General features: G+C 41.2%; 2 protein-coding genes and 1 non-coding gene across 9 annotated transcripts in view; 2 read left to right on the top strand and 1 right to left on the bottom strand.

Moving 5' to 3' along the window:
* lrba (LPS-responsive vesicle trafficking, beach and anchor containing) overlaps window positions 1-4,271 on the bottom strand; it is a 236,340-nt gene extending 232,069 nt beyond the window's left edge. For all 7 annotated transcript variants that reach the window (XM_033624965.2, XM_078166196.1, XM_033624967.2 and 4 more), the window contains exon 1: window positions 3,363-4,271. In XM_033624965.2, the coding sequence (XP_033480856.1) occupies window positions 3,363-3,548 (186 nt within the window). In that variant the 5' untranslated portion in view covers window positions 3,549-4,271. The remainder of the gene's footprint in view (window positions 1-3,362) is intronic.
* A 4,102-nt stretch (window positions 4,272-8,373) lies between these two features.
* rps3a (ribosomal protein S3A) lies at window positions 8,374-12,262 on the top strand. The gene is made up of 6 exons (XM_033623153.2): window positions 8,374-8,531; window positions 9,201-9,304; window positions 9,628-9,815; window positions 11,157-11,365; window positions 11,693-11,802; window positions 12,092-12,262. Exons 1-6 carry the CDS (start codon window positions 8,470-8,472, stop codon window positions 12,217-12,219), a joined length of 801 nt encoding a protein of 266 aa, XP_033479044.1. The 5' UTR covers window positions 8,374-8,469; the 3' UTR covers window positions 12,220-12,262.
* Window positions 11,867-11,933, top strand: LOC117256114 (small nucleolar RNA SNORD73). The gene has a single exon (XR_004501623.1). It is a non-coding gene; the product is annotated as a small nucleolar RNA SNORD73 (small nucleolar RNA).
* Window positions 12,263-12,651: the final 389 nt, after the last annotated feature.

Here is a 12,651-nt window from a genome sequence, read left to right as displayed (position 1 = left end):
CTGCTAGCTGTTCCCTGGCTAACCCCGCCTTAGTGTCAACTGAAAATCACGTCTGAGTAGACGGATACACCAGTGAGCAGTGCTTGAAGCAGAAACCCCGACTGAGAATTAACATCCAACTCTGCAGCTCCTTACAGCTTTCAGCATATTGTCTTGGTTAGCCAGACCAAGAAAACCAACACAGTGCTACTTCCTGTAAAACTGTGGGCTGCCAGTTACAGCACAGGAGCTCACATAGAGCGACCACATGCTACCTGCCTTAAAAGATGAAGTAAACAAGTGACTGGCAAAGAAAGTCAAACATTTACCATGTACAAGAGACCCACATATTTTTTCTCAAGAGTTGGCAGGCCGAACTGGAGCTGAAACACCAGTGACCATTGGACCATTTGGAATCTGACAGGTAGCCAGATCTCCAATAGTTTTACTGGCGTGCTAGATGCTCAACTTTGTTCACCAGTAATCGTGCAGCGTGAGAGGTGTACTGCGTAATCAGTGTGTGTAATCCTGTGGGCTGGGAGCTGCTGCCCGGTGACTTATCTGAACCAGTATGGTTTGGGGTTTTTTTGTGCCACAAACTAAACAATGAGATGACAGAAAGCTGCATAGGACCGTGAAGTAGGGCATTGGTTCTCAGTGGAATTGGGAGTAGCCCTTTCATATTATTATTAGTCCTTGGATTCAGTGTAGAATATACTGCTTATTGCCACTTTTACAGCTTAAAAAGTATAAGTATAATATAGTATTTATCCCGAGGGGAATTGCTCTGCAACAGTTGTAGTACAAAGTAGTAAAGAGTGCACAGCCCACATGGAGTGCAAATAAAACAAAAAATAAACATAAAATGTAGAAAACATGCTTTATCTTGAAGTGCGATACTGCGCTTATGCTTGGTTTAAATGCATGAAAAAAAGTTGCGAAGTTCACAGCCTCCAGCGCACCAGCTCTGCTTTAAAAAGACTTTGATACTGTCAACCAAGATGGGTTCAATCCAAGGAGTCATGACAAGGAAACCAACATTTCTTAGTAGCAGAATATGAGAGACGACAGGGAATGTGTGGCCGTGTGTTTAGGATACACCACCACACACACAAAACAATTTTCTAATTTAAAAACATGATGGAAACCAGTTTAAACATTAACTGACTACTCCTCACTCTCAACTTTACTTTCACGTTCAACTGAAACAGACTGTCGTACCCTAAAGAGAAGTGTAAAACCCACAGCGCAGTGTGAAGTACAGCTCCTCTGACTTAAGATGTTAGGCAAAACCAAAGCCAGCATAATGAGCTGCTTTTTTTAAAGAAAACAACTGAATATTGTTGCGTATAACCCCAGCCCATGCGTCACGAGTCATCACAACCACTGTTTAAGGGCACACTAGAATTGTTGAGATAACCCTCCTGAGGAAACTCTGTAGCTTTCAACCAAAATCAGTGGAGGACTCGTGTATTGAGACAAATGACACACTGCTTAAGAGAAGAATCTGGCCTCTGTGGTAAATTAGATTATCACCCAATTGATGGAGCAGAGGATGTGGAGGGTTTGAGAGAAAGAGTGGTGAGCATAATGAAATGCATGGTGCTATCGCTCAAAGCCCTTACATGACACTGAGCATGCTAAACATGGAGTCCCAGGGGCACAGGCAGAGCTGCACACTTTTATTTGTGTCAAAACATAAGCCTGACTGTCTCTCTCCAGCTCGGGAAAATGCAAAAATCATTAGTAGTGATCTCTTTGGACTAAGCAACTAAAAACAACGCCTCCTGGTGATATTTTACCATATTTGCTGCCTCGTAAACTTAAAGTCACTACAGACAGTCACATGTTTTCTGACTCCCAATAATAACAGGGGAAAAATTGTAACCAAGAAAGCAAGACATGAAAAATTGGCATCTCTGGCACCATTTCATTCATTATTCATACAATTTATACTTAAGATAAAACAACAAATATCACTTTCACAAACATGAGCCCCTTGCGAATTGGCAGTCTGCACTTACAGATGAAATCCCTGGCCTTACTTTCAAAGAAGCATCAAGTTTTTGCAGTGAAACTCTTCTAGCGAACCAAATCATAATGAAACAACTCAACACTGTAGGGGTGAAACAGTTAGATGATTCATAAATCAATCAACAGAAAAATTTGGGTTTTCTGCTGCTCTGGGAACATGTGAGGGACATTGTCTTATATTAAGGTGCAAACAAGATTCATTGATATTAATAATAATTGTTATATTAAAAAAAACCTTTTTCATTTGATCTGCATGTTTGCCTCTTTGTTGTGTCCATATAGACGTAGTGGTTGGCTCACTTGTTGGATGATGGGGGAGCTTTCTGTTTAGCAGTGCAAAAGCCCCCAAGGGAAAAAGTTCCCCCACTACACTTCATTTTTTCCCACTGTGGGGGTTGGTGTCGGAGCAAACTTGGTGACTACAGACATGGAGGATGAGTCTCCTTTTACTAAAAGGCCTCCATTGTGTTGCCACAGTGACAAAGCAGTTTTGCAGGTTCCACCTTTACCCCCCCCCCCCCCCCCCCCCCCCCCCCCCCCCCCCCCCCTCCTCCTCTCCTCCTCCTCTCACCTAACCAGCCTAACTTTATGTGAGCACGCTCTCCAAACTTCCTCATTACCGGTGGTTTCATTCATTCATTCTCGTGCAGGTGCTGCTGCCAAGTTATTTCATGACTCGGGGGGAGCCAAAGGGCTATCAGTGCTGCAGACAGACAAAGCTGGATAACGACTTTAAGGTGGCCAACAGGTAGTAGACAGATAAGGCACACACGCACACACTCTGCCTGACCTGGATATGTCACAAAAAGCACCAGCTGATTTGCTTCAACAGCTTTTCTGCCAGGATCATTCTCCTGACATAGCAGCCTGTCCTTTATAATTAAAACCTGAGGATGAGTGTGTTTTTCTATGATCAAACCTAACTGTTTCATGTTTATATGTAGGGACACAATTACATCATAATTTAAAAGTGTATAAAATTATAACAGGTGCATGAAAATCTGTAAATAATATGATGTGAAATGTGAATTTTGCACTGCAACTGTCACAAACACTAAAAGCTATTTGGTATGCAATAAATAAAGATACTGTTTCATATAGGGGCAATCAGGATAAAAGTCATTCAGCATATGACTCATGACAGTTTCCAATGTGTGCTGCTCACCATAAAGTCATTAAAACCACTGGTGCTAAAGTGTGCCACTTAATTTGCTGTTGCATGATCATCAACGCCTTTTTATGCAGATGGAGATGATGTCAGACCTTTCCAAACGTTTAGATCTCCCTGTCAGTACTACAGCGTGACAGTGCTATCTAAGGCCTATCCTGAGCTCTCATAATCAGCTTACCAGGTTGAACACCGTCTCCACAATGTCTCGGTTGGAAACTTCCCCAACTTCCACCAGGCCAGCGAGCACGGCGAATTTCATCCTTATCCCCCTGATAGGCACTCCGGGGTTGAGCGCCATGGCGCCTGATCTCCCGTCCTTTCCATCACCTGGCTGCGCAGCGCCCGCTGTCTCCTCGCTAGCCATTGCTAAGGAAGGGACGGGACAGGTGGTGTTCACAGGTAAGGCACCTGTTCACCTCCGACGGGTGACAGTGCAGCCGATGTCGGGGAGGAGAAAGAGGGATCTATCTCCCCTCGAGCTGAGTTGTTGACAGTCTACAGGCACACAGAACACACGTTTTACTCCCCATCCAAGTTGTTTAGCGAAAGTAGGCAAGAAAAGGCGTGAGGATAGTGAGTTAGCCGTTGATAGCGCGAGACTGGAAATGTCACCACTGAACTAACGTTACTCCTCTCCCCTGCTCCGTAACTTGATCCCAGACGGATGGATTAATGCCGTTAAAAGCCGCGAGGAAGTGTCCCGCAGGTAACGAGGGGGGGGGACGCAGGTGTAGCAGAGCTCACCCTTTACCTGTTTCCTCCTCCGCTCGGTCAAACGGCAAACGAGGATACGGTGACTTCAGTATCTCCGTACAGCAGTGAAGTTGCTAGTGTCACTGAGTCCAGACACTTGACAGGTAGCGCGCTTGGCACAAGCCAAAACTCACAAACTGGAAAAGGAGGGGTAAGTCCGTTAAGCAGCTCCGGCGGAAGTCGACGAAGGACATATGTCCACTCCGTCCTCTCCGGCAAACTCCTCAGACTTGCCTAAATGTCAGCGTTACCCCAGCTGCGGCGCATTCTCTTCCTGATTTACCCCGGTAGCTTCAGCTCGTCACCGCCATGACAGTGTAGCCCTTGAGTGAGTGGCGCATGCGCAGTGGGGAGCTGAGTCTGTTGAGCTCATTGGCAGGTGTGCCGCTCAGGTGGCTTTTTAGCACGACACGATGGGACTCTGTTAAAATCAACAGAGCGTCCGTATTTATTCAGGTACAGCGAGCTGTGTTTCATCATCCTGACAGGGAAGTAAAGTACTTTAGCCTACTTGAGTACAGTTTTCACATACATGACCTTTATTCGAGTATTTCCATTTTCTGCTTCTTTATACTCCTCCACTGCATGTGCTTGCACTTTTTACCCCACTATATTTTTCACACATAGCCTTTTTACTTTTTACATTAAAAATACAATATGCAGGCATGTATAATATACGGTACTATACCACTGAGCTCCACATTGACAAACTAGCCTACTGCTTTGAAATGCTCTTACATGTACTCCTAAGTGATAAAAACATAATAATGTAATTAATGTATGGGCTGAAAACAGGCTTCGTAATTTTAGAAATATGGTAGAATCATGGGTGTAGATTTCAGGGGGACGCAGGGGACATGCACCCCTAAGTTTTTAGACCATGTGCACTCCCCCCCAAAATAAAAACATAGAAGTAGCACATTACTTTTATTTATACAAAAATAAAGATATTTACACTTTAAATTAATGCAGAAAAGGCACAATTTGTAGCATAAAAAAATCACCAGAATGCAAAAAAAGGAACAATAAAAACTGAACTCTTGGATAGAATATTACATTATAATATGAAAATCTAGAATATATTCACAAAATATTTAAAAATACAAATATTCATTTCATTTATATCCATAACTGTTTATCCTGTTGGGGGTTGCAGGAGGGCAGGGTACACCCTGGACAGGTGACATATAGAGACAGACATCCATTCACACTCACATTCACACCTACAGCCAGTTTAGAGTCACCAGTTAACCTGACGTGCATGTCTTTGGATTGTGGGAGGAAGCAGGAGAGCCTGGAGAAAACCCATGCTGACATGGGGAGAGCGTGCAATCTCTGCACAGACGGGCTCCCCCACCCTAGGCTACAACCCCCACCCCAGGTTCAAACCAGGAACCCTCTTGCTGTGAGGCGACAATGCTAACCACTGCACTGCCATGCCAAAAAATACAAATAAAGAGTACTATATAGCCTACTATATACACTAGACAAAAGCAGTAAGGGCAATGTGTATTGAGACAAAAAACACGAATATAAAGGGGTGACAAAAAAAATTGCATTTGAGGAAATGAGATGGTTTAATATAAGATGGTGGATAAAGTCTTGTTTTTATGTATAGCAGTGCTAATAGCATGAAATATGTTATTGCACTTTGCAAAAAAAAGTGAAGTTAGTGTGTCATGATACAAAGACAGTCCTGCAGATGGTTAACAGATAACTTAAGTGTGTCATTAAAAAGTGTAATGCTCCACCCTGAGCAGCTGCAACAATAAAAACACTGTTCATCATGTAGTAAAAATCTAATGATATACTTGTAATCACATTTTAAAAGGGCCACCCTGCATTATGAGCAGTTAATATTATGTTGATAACACCTTTGTAGGTTTATTTTAGAAAAGCTTTTGCTATCGGCCTTTTAACTTGTAATGGAAAAAAAAATCCTTCCAGCTGACACACTCACATTAAAATTAACAGCCATAAATAAAGCAAAATGAATCAGAACTGCTTTCTGCCACTAATCTGAATTAAATGCAGCTCACTTGATCCCTGAGGAACTTTTTGAAGTGACAGTATAGTATTACAATAAGGAACAGGGCCTTTTTGCATCAGTTAAGAAACTGAACAGGGTGGTAGTTTTACCTTTACACTTCATAATAAATCCCAGAGGCGTCTGAGGATATTTAGGATAACTCTCATGTTGCCATGATACACGGCTACCACAACAGAACAATAAACCCTTAACCAATAGTCTGTAGTAGATATATCATTTTAGTACAATGAAGATCATTCAGCAACTGTAGATAAAAATCACTCCCTAAGACATAACAGATGAAAAAATAGCATAAATAATAAATCAGTGCAGTACTGTAGCATAGCCCCTGGAGGGAAACTTGTATCTTAGATATGTTGAACAAGCACCAGACAAAGCTTTGTGCTGGGAGAGAAAAAAAATCAGAAAGGAGGGTTGAATTGTATTTAGGAGTTTGTTTTTGTGCAGCACAACAGCACATTGACAGATGTCTGCATCCTGAGGCGCTGGAAGCCAAACATTAAAGCAAAGTGACAGCTCTGCTTTGCTTGCCTTTTCAAATCACCACCAACAACCCATGCCATGTGAGGTGTTTACATAGCTGAATAGATTAGACATCCCAGTTTCATGTCTATTATTGCATGAAGAGAAATCCAATTAAAACCCAACCTGTTAAATTATAATCCCTATGCTCTGTATTTAATAAACAATGCCCATCCTTTAAAGTATTTGTCTTCTCCTTTCTCTGCTCATACTGTTGACTTCATATTTGCTCTGCAGGATGGCTGAGCAACTATGAGCGTTGTTGCCACAGCGGCAGCTGGTGTCACTGTTACCACTGACCTCCCAGTAAAGTGTATCTGAGCCCTCAGGGACCCTGGGAGTCATGGAAGCCAGCAGCACCGCCCATGAGACACAGGCAGGCCTCGTCTCTGATGTAATGACCTGAAAATCAACAGACTTGTTCACTGCAGCCCAAAGGTAGACCTTCTTAAATAAGGTCTTGAAAAGCTTTTGCTGACCTTTGGGTGGAACACAGACAGTGCTTTATTATGTTTTTTTTAACTCGGCTCTATGGAGATAATGAGGCTCTAAGCTTGAGACATTCTGTGGCATATTAAAGTTTTACTTTAATCAACTTTTGCTCTCCTCCTGCCATCCTGTTCGAATGTCTCCATCTGGGCAGACAATCATCATTTCTGCAAATGATTTAGTGTCAAAGACAAGAGTTAAATCAATGAGCTTGAAAGAGCTTTACTTTTAGATTGTGTCAGATTAAAGCTTGCAGGATTCACTTTAAACACACAGAGAGCAGAAAAAGTACATTAACAATTACAAAAGAAAATTCTAAGCCAGCCATTAAGCCAACAATTTAATCTTGATACTTGTTCAAATAATAAACCTAGATTTTAGATGAGATAAACACAAAAGAAGGCAAATGTAGATGTAATACAGCTGCAATGCTATAAGGAGCTCTGGGCCTTCAGGTGTTGTTGATTTGTAAAGTCTGAAAACATTTTAAGGTGAAAAAATTAAAATAATAAAAAAATAGTCTGCTGCAGTGTTGTCACCTCTGTCTAAAAGCTACATAGTTTAACCTCTCAAATTTACATTTTCAAAATATCCCTGCATGCACAGAGACGCTGTATTTATAAGGCTTTCGTAACTGGTTTAGATATTAACGTATTAATAGTCTAAGGAATGCAGACACTATAGCACTCATAAGTATGCTTACTTTGATTGTATTTTGCAACAGACAAAATTCTTCCCTTTGTTATAATGACAGTTTGGGTGGGTAAGAAGCTACACACCCACGTGATGTATTCAGACGCCTAGAGACTGGTTCTGCCTGTTCAGAGATCAGGTTTTATAATACAAGTAATCCCGGTACCGTTACTGGTTATGGTTAAATTTAATCACAGCTGAATAGTATTGAATTTATAACTTTGTAATGATTTACATACTTTTTTTTATTTGTATAGTTTAAATTTCCTTATTTCAGATTCCTTGTAGACATTTTGTTTTTCAATGTAAAAAACTGAATGTGTTGGAAATTCAGAAACAAATGGGATTTTTATTTTTTCTATATAATAATTTAATTCTTAACAAAGGTCAGTGGCTAATATCAAGAACTTTACCAGTACCAGTGTTGCTTTTTTGTTTAAACTATTAATAAAAAATAAAATCAAATAATAAGCAATAGTTTACTCCTTGCTGTATAAAATGTGGATTGTTTGTCTGTGTGAATGAATAAAATGTAGGCTAAATTGCACATTTAGGTATTAAGTTGCTTATAAATTAAAGTCATTGCTTCCCCAAACACAATTAAGAAAGTTACCAACATAGTAAAAGGCTCCTGATATCAGAATAGCCTTTGACCAGCAGAGGGCGCCTACAGAAGCTACAAAGACTCGCGAGAACAGACGATTCTCATAAACTCGTTCGGTCTCTTTATTTCTCGCGGTATTTCCTTCTTCCTCCTCTTTCACTCCCTGTAGCCAACATGGCAGTCGGCAAGAATAAGAGGCTGACCAAAGGCGGCAAAAAAGGTGCCAAAAAGAAGATGTAAGTAGGAAATTCTCACATCGCAACATGACAGAGGCTTTGTCCTTCACACTGGCGTCGGTTCGGTGCGAGAAATGTGAAGGATGAAGCCGATTTTAATCAGATGGCGCAGAGCTAGTGCTAGTCTCGTCACCGGCCTCTGTCTCAGTGGCGCTGGATGGAGTTGAAACATGCCGTGTCCCTAAAGTCTGCGCTGTGGTGTTCTGTCACAATTGCAATTGATTAAATTTCATTTAAGAGATTCAGCTTATTTAAACAGAAAGCTGTGCCAGTTTGGCCGTATAGTTACCGGTAGTAAACGTTATTTGTTAACGGCTACTACATGTTAGCATGGATTTAGCCGAGCTTACTTATCAATATGGCAGCCAAACGCTACAATTGGATGACTGCCGGTCAGGATAATTGTGCTGTATGCCATAAATTAGCAATCCAGGTGTCTTAATTGTGTGGTCATGTAATGAAGTAAAGTGACACCGGTGAATTAATAAGATGAACGTAAATCTTACATGGTTCCTGCTAGCCCGAGCAGTGTCCTTTGCAGTGCGTGCTTAGCTAGCATGCTAGCAGTGAGTCTGCTCTCTAGCCCACTGCTAGCTGCCCGGTTTGTTGGTTTAACTGTCATTTCTGCTCCACGAGTTTGTCCTAAGTGCTTGTGTCTCCCTCCTGCAGTGTGGACCCTTTCTCCAAGAAGGACTGGTATGATGTCAAGGCACCAGCCATGTTCAACATCCGCAATCTTGGCAAGACCTTGGTCACCAGGACTCAGGGAACCAGTAAGTCTACATAGTGTAAATTTTTAACATGTAGCTTAATGTGTAATAACATTGAGCTGTCTCCCATACATTAGACTGACAGTAAATACAAGCTCCACATGTAGATTGTCAGAGTAAGGCCAAATGAGACTGTCACAGTAAGAAATTTAGAGTTGAATTTTAAATCATGCTGTAAATGCACATGTTGACCTCTGCGGATACCCATGTGTTAGTTTTTCTTGGGTACCTGAGAATGTATGAAATTGACTTCAGAGACTGGCATTACTTTCAATTCAGCAGGTGCTTGTTGTCTAACATGTATGCATTATTCTTAACCATGTAAGGAATCGCCTCCGATGGTCTGAAGGGACGTGTGTTCGAGGTGAGCCTCGCTGACCTGCAGAACGACGAGGTGGCCTTCCGTAAGTTCAAGCTCATCACTGAGGATGTTCAGGGCAAGAACTGCCTCACCAACTTCCACGGCATGGACCTGACCCGCGACAAGATGTGCTCCATGGTCAAGAAATGGCAGGTAACTATCATGTTCACATGAACAGTACTGCATGTCATTCTGAAAATCACTGTAGTCAATGTGGGTTGAGGCAACAATACCAAATTGATATTAATTTGGCCTGTATTTGTTCTCAAATGTTTGAGATTCAATATGTAGCCATGTTTACAAGCTGATCATTTCAGAATATAATGTTAATTGTCAGGTTTATATGTCTTAAATGAAGGATGAATGCACCAACAACATGAGCTGATTTTATGAGCAGTTAAAGTGTTTAAATGAGGTTGAGCTGTGACTGGAGGGTCAGTTGGACTGCCTGGAAGAAGTTAACAGGAATTGTAGTTGATGTATCTACTTCTAGGTGCTTGATAACTTTCTTTCTGTTGTAATGTTAGAACTCAGAAGTTTTTGAATGTAGTTAAAGAGACCTCAGAAAAGAACATACATGGTTGATTATGGTTGCCTGGAGAAACGCATAAATACTAAATTAATTTGTGCAATGGAGTCATTAGCAGTCAGTCTGATTTTTGCCAGTTTTGTAGTGTGAGTGGTGGAATTTAAGACCTTTTATAAGATTGTTGCAGTAAATGGGTGAAGGTGCAATATTTTATTTAAGAGAAATACTTGTTAGTCGGATGTACATTGTCTCAGAATTTGAGAACTGACTGAGGTTTGATTTTAGTGTGAGGACTTCTCCTAAAGAGCAGTGATCCCTGTTTCCAGGTAACCACTGTTTAACAGATGATTGCAGTATGCTCTGCAGAGTTTATGGACAATGCTCTTCAGTCTTACTTCTGAGGATAGTTTGATTTTATTTAGCTCCATGAACTTGAAAAAAAGTTGAGTTATGTTGGTGTTTTGGTTGGGTTCCAGTCTCATATCTCAGTATCAATATAACATCTATCTTGCCCACCCCTAAAAGCAGCATTTGGGTAAAACAGTTTGTACTTGTGATAACTGGAGGAACGGTTACAGTTACTGGTATCAATACGTGGTTTTGGTTACAAAACTTTTGTGCTCGTGAAAATATGGAGGCATTATCGTAAATTATTATTCATCATCTCATCTTCTTCTTTTAATAATTTCACACATTCTACTTTCTAAAACTAGTTTGCTTCCTGAGGCATTAGATTAGTGTGTATACTAAACACTTAAGTGACCAAAACTGCAGTCTGGTGCAGAAGTTGTGAAAATATATCTTGTTTAAAATAACAAGTGTGTTGAACAGGTTGAGGGAAAGTGAGCACTGCAGAAATTAGAATATGGGGACTATTGTAAACAGAGAGGTGGCAGGTTGAGACTGTTTGGGGTGACATTTTCACTGTGAAGTCTAACAAGGATTGATGTGTTCTCTCCGCTCAGACCATGATCGAAGCCCATGTGGATGTGAAGACCACCGACGGCTACCTTCTGCGCCTGTTCTGCGTGGGTTTCACAAAGAAGCGCACCAACCAGATCAGAAAGACCTCCTACGCCCAGCACCAGCAGGTCCGTCAGATTCGCAAGAAGATGATGGAGATCATGACCCGTGAGGTTCAGACCAATGACCTGAAGGAAGTTGTCAACAAGCTGTAAGTCATGGTGACCTCCTTCTGCCTCTGAGTGACATTTGTTCATAGAATTTTTAATGACAACACAGATACAGCTTTGAAATTTAATGGCAGATTTTAAAATGTAATTCTTTACTGCATGTTCAAGATGAGCGTCTGTCAGTGGTGGCTTAATCGCTAAAAGTTATTAATGCCTGGCTGTTTTACTCATCTTGTCAGGATAGTTGTATTTGTCCAGAGTATAGTTTATATTTATGTAACAAAGTGTCCTGGTGTTCACTGAACATGCCACTTCTGTGAATAGTGATGACCGTTTGCATTAATGTGTTGTGTATTGTCGTACTCCAGGATCCCTGACAGTGTTGGTAAGGACATTGAGAAGGCCTGCCAGTCCATCTACCCTCTACACGACGTCTACGTTCGCAAAGTCAAGATGCTTAAGAAGCCCAAGTTTGAGTGTAAGTGACTCTCAGCTACAACACTGGCCATGCCTGTGGATTTTTCTTTACCACCGCCTACGGGAACGCATGATGACACTGTTTCGGTCCCAGATGATCACCTGATTAATATCTAATGATCACCTGACGTTCCCAAACAAGAACATACAGTCTCATGACTGTGTGGAAAGAGTGCAGCAATATGGTTTCCAGATTAGGTTGAGTGTGATAGATGAAATATTACAGTGTCATTGCCGTTTTCGCTGTAAACAACCAGCTTATGTTTTGCACTGTCCTGTGTGTGTTCCAGTGGGCAAACTGATGGAGCTCCACGGTGAGGGCGGTGCCGGCAGCGCTGCAAAGGCATCCGGTGATGACACTGGAGCCAAGGTGGAGAGGGCTGATGGCTATGAGCCCCCCATCCAGGAGACAGTTTAAAACACCCTGACAGATTTAATAAAAAATGTAAATGACCAACAAACTCTCCTGTTTTTCTTTCTGTCTTGTGCTTTTGTGCTTACAGGAAGAGAAGAAGCACATTTTGTGCATGATAGGAGGCACACAGAATATAAACTTCTACAAGCAATGGAATCAAATTGAATAGCCCTGCAGAACTTTGAAGCTTGTGTTCATTTGAGGCTGTTGTCCTAAACTTGTAATTGCACCATATTATATTACAAGGTGTTCCTATTTTGTACCCATATGGGATTTAAGGTGGTGTCTTAAATCCAATTTTATAAATATTAAGTCTAATAAGTCTCCAAATAGCCTAAATTTAATTTCAATTGCCACAAATATTTTATGTAATTTCATTTATCCATCCTTTATTTTTTGTGTTTGATCTAATTAAGCTCCTCTGCGTTAACTCCC

This window comes from Epinephelus lanceolatus, chromosome 3 (genome assembly GCF_041903045.1).
Source record: "Epinephelus lanceolatus isolate andai-2023 chromosome 3, ASM4190304v1, whole genome shotgun sequence".
Lineage (NCBI taxonomy): Eukaryota > Metazoa > Chordata > Actinopteri > Perciformes > Serranidae > Epinephelus > Epinephelus lanceolatus.
Note: the sequence above shows the minus strand (reverse complement) of the source record. Positions and strands in the feature narration are given on the sequence as shown.

Coding starts and splice junctions, on each gene's coding strand:
- rps3a (XM_033623153.2), top strand. CDS start 8,470: ATGGCAGTCGGCAAGAATAAGAGGCTGACCAAAGGCGGCAAAAAAGGT. Junction 9,816..11,156: donor CCATGGTCAAGAAATGGCAG/GTAACTATCATG, acceptor CTCTCCGCTCAG/ACCATGATCGAAGCCCATGT. Junction 11,366..11,692: donor AAGGAAGTTGTCAACAAGCT/GTAAGTCATGGT, acceptor GTCGTACTCCAG/GATCCCTGACAGTGTTGGTA.